At 37.6% G+C, this 4,873-nt stretch overlaps 1 protein-coding gene across 1 annotated transcript; it reads right to left on the reverse strand.

Annotated features, from left to right (window-relative positions):
* Positions 1-1,121: 1,121 nt before the first annotated feature.
* Positions 1,122-2,764, reverse strand: LOC133791773 (uncharacterized). Its single transcript, XM_062229687.1, has 3 exons — positions 2,716-2,764; positions 1,630-1,699; positions 1,122-1,524 (listed from the first exon to the last, which is right to left on the reverse strand). The coding sequence occupies exons 1-3, from the start codon at positions 2,762-2,764 to the stop codon at positions 1,122-1,124; spliced, it is 522 nt and encodes a 173-aa protein (XP_062085671.1).
* Between the last annotated feature and the right edge of the window lie 2,109 nt (positions 2,765-4,873).

A 4,873-nucleotide genomic window follows, 5' to 3' on the forward strand; every position in this document is an offset into this window, starting at 1 on the left:
ACAAATTTACAAAAAGTGCTATATCAAGTCTTGTGCAGTTAGCAAGATACATTAAGGCTCCTATTGCACTAAGATATGGAACTTTAGGACCAAGGAGCTCTTCATATTCTTCTATGGGTTGGAAATGATATTTTTTCAAATCATGTGATCTAACCACCATTGGGCTACTCAATGGTTATGATTTGTCCATATAAAAATGCTTCAAAACTTTTTTCAACATATGTTGATTGAGGAATAAAAATTCCACCCTTTAAATGCTCTATTTGTAAACCAAGACAAAATTTTGTTTTTCCAAGATCTTTCATCTCGAACTCTTTCTTTAAATATTCTACATCTTCTAAAATTTTTTCAAGAGTTCCAATAATATTCAAGTCGTCAACATATACAACTATGATAGCAAACTCAGACTCTGATCATGGGAAAATAGGATCATTTTGATATCCTTCTTTCAGCAAATATTCACTAAGTTGATTGTACCACATGCACCTAGATTGTTTTAGTCCATACAATGATCTTTGTAATTTAATTGAGTACATTTCTTGATGACTTGAATTATATGCATCATGCATCTTGAATCCTTCACAGACTCTCATGTAAATATAACTATTGAGTGATCCATACAAATAGGTTGTGACTACATCCATTAAATCCATATCAAGTTTTTCATGAACAACCAGGCTAATCAATTATCTTAATGTAATTACATCTACCACATGAGAACATGTCTCTTCATAATCAATACATTGTCTTTAAGAAAATCTTTGTGCTACAAGTTATGCTTTGTAACTTACAACTTCATTTTTCTCATTTCTTTTTCGCACAAACACCCATTTGTATCCAACAGGTTTTACACCTTCAGGTGTTTGGACTATTGGTCCAAATACTTTGCGTTTAGCAAGTGAATTCAATTTCTGATTGAATAGCTTATTTCCAATTTGGCCAATCTTTTCTATTTTGACATTCTTTAACAGATTTAGATTCAGGATCCTCATTTTCATTTACAATTTCTAGCGCTACATTATAAGCAAAGACATTGTCGACAACTACCTCAAATCGGTCCCATTCTTTTCCCATATTGACATAGTTTATTGAGATCTCATTATTTCTAATATTTCAGGTACCTAGATCTCCTCAAGAGATTTGAGATTGTTTATGTCAATATATCCCTCAAAATTATCAGCCTCTTCATTAGGACCATCCTGATTATTTGTTCCTTTTCTTTTTCGATGATTCTTATCTTTGGAACCGACTGGTCTACCACACTCCAAGCATGCTTTAGACTCATTAGCATATTTTCCTTCTGAGACTTCAATTCGAACTGAAGCATTTTCAGCTGGAACATGTGATTTTGTAATTTTCTTTGGGTCAGTGAATGCATCAGGTAATTGATTTGCAATATTTTGCAAATGAATTATTGTTTGAACTTCAAGTTCACATTGATTTGTATGAGGATCAAATTGAGATAGTAATTGTGCATTCCATGTAATTTTTTTTCCAGCTGTTTCTTTTCTCCTCCCCCTAAAGCTGGGAAAACTATCTCATCAAAATGACAGTCAACAAAATGTGCTGTAAATATATATGTATACAGTCATGGGTTCAAGATATTTAATGATAGAAGGAGATTCATACCCAACATATACTCCCAGACTCCTTTGAGGACCTATCTTACTTCGTTGTGGTGGAGCAATTGGAACATACACTACACAAAGAAAAATTCTTAGATGAGAAATATTCGACTCATGACCAAAAGCTAATTATAATGGGAAGAACTTATGATATGATGTTGGCCTAATGTGCACAAGTGCTACTGCATGTAAAATGGCATGTCCCCAAGCTAAAATTGGGAGTTTTATTCTCATAAGTAATGCTCTAGCAATTAACTAGAGGCGTTTAATGAATGTTCTGCTAAGTCATTTTGTGTATGTACATGAGAAACAAGATGTTCAACTTCTATCCCTATTGACATACAACAATCATTAAAACCTTGTGTTGTAAATTCACCAGCATTATCCAGTCGAATAGTCTTTATTGCATAGTCTAGAAATTGTGCTCGTAATCGAATTATTTGGAAAAGCAATCTTGAAAATGCAACATTATGAGTAGATAATAAACAAACATGTGATCATCTGGTTGATGCATAAATTAATACCACAAAATATCTAAATGATCCACATGGTGGGCTAATAGGCCAACATATGTCGCCCTGAATTCATTCAAGAAACACAAGAGATTCAATCCCAACTTTTACTAGTGATGGCTTAATAATTAATTTTCCTTGAGAACAAGCAACACATGAGAACTCATTTGATAAGAGAATCTTCTGGTTCTTCAATGGATGACCATGTTAGTTCTCTATAATTCTAGGCATCGTGAGTGAACCGGGATGGCCTAGCCGGTCATGCCAAACAATAAAAGGAATTTTTTGATTTGTGAACTTCTGGTTCACTGTAACATGTGTCTCTATTGTACTTATTCGTGTAACGTACAAACCCGAGGACAAAGCAGACAATTTTTCTAACTAACACTTTTTTCCTGAAGCAATCGATGTAATACATAGATACTCAATATTATTTTCATCTATTGTCTCTATATGATATCCATTATGACGTATATCTTTAAAACTCAACATATTTCTTTTTTATTTGGTTGATAATAAAGCATCATCTATGATAATTTATTTTCCTCTAGGCATTAATATAATGGCTCTTCCAAAACCTTCAATCAAATTTGTACTGTCTGATATTGTATTAACATTTGCCTCCATTCTTGTTAATTTTGAAAAATATTTATCACTTCAAAGTATTGTATGAGTTGTTGCGTTATCCGCTAAACATATCTCTTTACCATCATTCTTGGTATCAAGTAAAGGATGATAAATGTCCATTTCCTTATTAACCAACAAAAAAAAAACATAATAATGTAGCATCCCAAATTTGTTAATAAGGCTTAGGGCCTTGATTAGTGTGCCTGGAGGGCAATAAGTTATTTGTTATTATAATATGTGAATTTGATGAGTATGTGATTAGAAATGCATGTTTAGGTGAATTAAATATGCACGTGGGCCCCGTCTGGTTATTAGGGGCATGTTTGTAATTTTAGCCCGTTGAGGGCATAAATGTGATATTTGTGAATATTGTGAAATTTTCCATGTGTGAGTGGTGATACATTTGTGATGCACGATCCGAGACAATCCTAGGGAGCAGTCTAGCTAGAAAGTCATAACGGGGTCAAATACCCGGCTCGGGAGGAGCCTAGGGGTATTTTGGGAACGTAAAATGTGTTTGGAATTTACGGAGTAACGGGTAGTAGTTTGGTAATGATTTGTACATGTCGAGATTAATGGGGATTTGTAAGAATACTCAGGGACTTAACAGGATATGACAAATGACTAAATTGTCCTTGGGTTACCTAAGGGGTTAGGATGAGTTTAGGGGGGCAATTGGGTCTTTTGTTTAAGGATATGCTTGGGTTTATTTGACTGTTAAAAGCTCTAGAAGGGGTTAGAAGGAAAGGAAAACAAACAGAAGGGAATACTTAGTTTAAGCTCTTTCTCTCTCCCTTTGGTGTCTTGGAATTTTGAAGAATTTGGAGGTCTTGAGTTGAAGAATTGGGGGCTTGAAGTGTGTAGGGATTGCTCAGGCCGAAATTAATACAGAGGCAAGGTTTCTTTCAAGTGTTTTTGAGGATAAATTCTGCTTAAATTGAGTTTAGTTGAGTTTTGAGTTTAAGGTTGAGGTTGGTGTGAATTAGGATGGGTTAGTTAGTTTCTAGGATTTTAGAGCTGCTTAAAGTGTATTAGACTGGTTATGGGACTCAATTCTAGTGTTGGGGGTGTGTTTGGAATGATTTTCAGGGAAGTTAGCTTGTAAAAGTTGCATGGAATTTCTGGGTTTCGAGGTTGAGTCGCAGCCTTGTTCTTCGGCGCCGTGGCCTGCTTGAGTTTATAGGCTAATGGGGCTTCAGGAAAATTGCCCAGGCGCCGTGGTGCAAGCTTGGGCACCGCGGCCTTAGGCTGTCAGATGAGAGGCAATTTAGCCTCTGTTTTGGGGTGCGACGCGGTGCTTAAGGGAGGTGGGGCCGCGGCCCAAAAGTGGATTTTTGGGAAAATGAGGGTTTTTAGCTCGGGAACTTGATCTTCAAGGTTCAGGAAGGTTTCTACTACCCAGTTTGGTAGAAACCAAGGTCCCGGAGGTTAGAGTTATGTCTCGAAACTATTTAATGGATTAGAAAGTGATGGTTGATTATTATTCATGCGTTGTGAATAGGATCTCTCTTCAAGGTTCGGGTTGAGGACTGTGCTCGTGATCGTGGTGCTCGGGTAGCTTGGGACATAGGTAAGAAAACTACTGTACATGTAGAGCAGGGCACGACCCTATATGATTGTGTTGCAGGGCGTAGCCCCATTGAATATCTTTATACTTGCTTAAGTATTTGTTTAATTATGCTATGTGTGCATATATGCAAATGAACGGCAAGAGCCAGGAACGACGAGGGCTGGGAACGCGAAGGCTGAGAACGGCAAGGCCGAGTATGGCAAGGGGCCGGGAGCAGCGTTTAGCACATGGAGTGCGAGTTGCCAGGGTGAGACCCTATAGGATACCTGGGATATCCTCACGGTGTAGACCGCGAACCCAGGGCCTGGTAAAGCACCTGGGGTGGCATGGCCGTATATGTTTAGCCTGTTTTCGGCTTGATTATATGTTGATTGATAAATATGCATATGTTATCTACTTGTGTGAGTTTTCTTGTTGGGCTTCGGCTCACGGGTGCTCTATGGTGCAGGTAAGGGCAAGGGGAAAGTCGACCAACCATGAGTACGGAGAGCGTGAAGCGACGCGTATATGTTTTGCTTACCTGACTGGCACGACCAGGG

This window comes from Humulus lupulus, chromosome 7 (assembly GCF_963169125.1).
Source record: "Humulus lupulus chromosome 7, drHumLupu1.1, whole genome shotgun sequence".
Classification (NCBI taxonomy): Eukaryota; Viridiplantae; Streptophyta; class Magnoliopsida; order Rosales; family Cannabaceae; genus Humulus; species Humulus lupulus.

Coding starts and splice junctions, on each gene's coding strand:
- LOC133791773 (XM_062229687.1), bottom strand. CDS start 2,764: ATGGAGGCAAATGTTAATACAATATCAGACAGTACAAATTTGATTGAA. Junction 1,700..2,715: donor CAGTACAAATTTGATTGAAG/GTTTTGGAAGAG, acceptor TTCTTTGTGTAG/TGTATGTTCCAATTGCTCCA. Junction 1,525..1,629: donor AGTCTGGGAGTATATGTTGG/GTATGAATCTCC, acceptor TAGTTTTCCCAG/CTTTAGGGGGAGGAGAAAAG.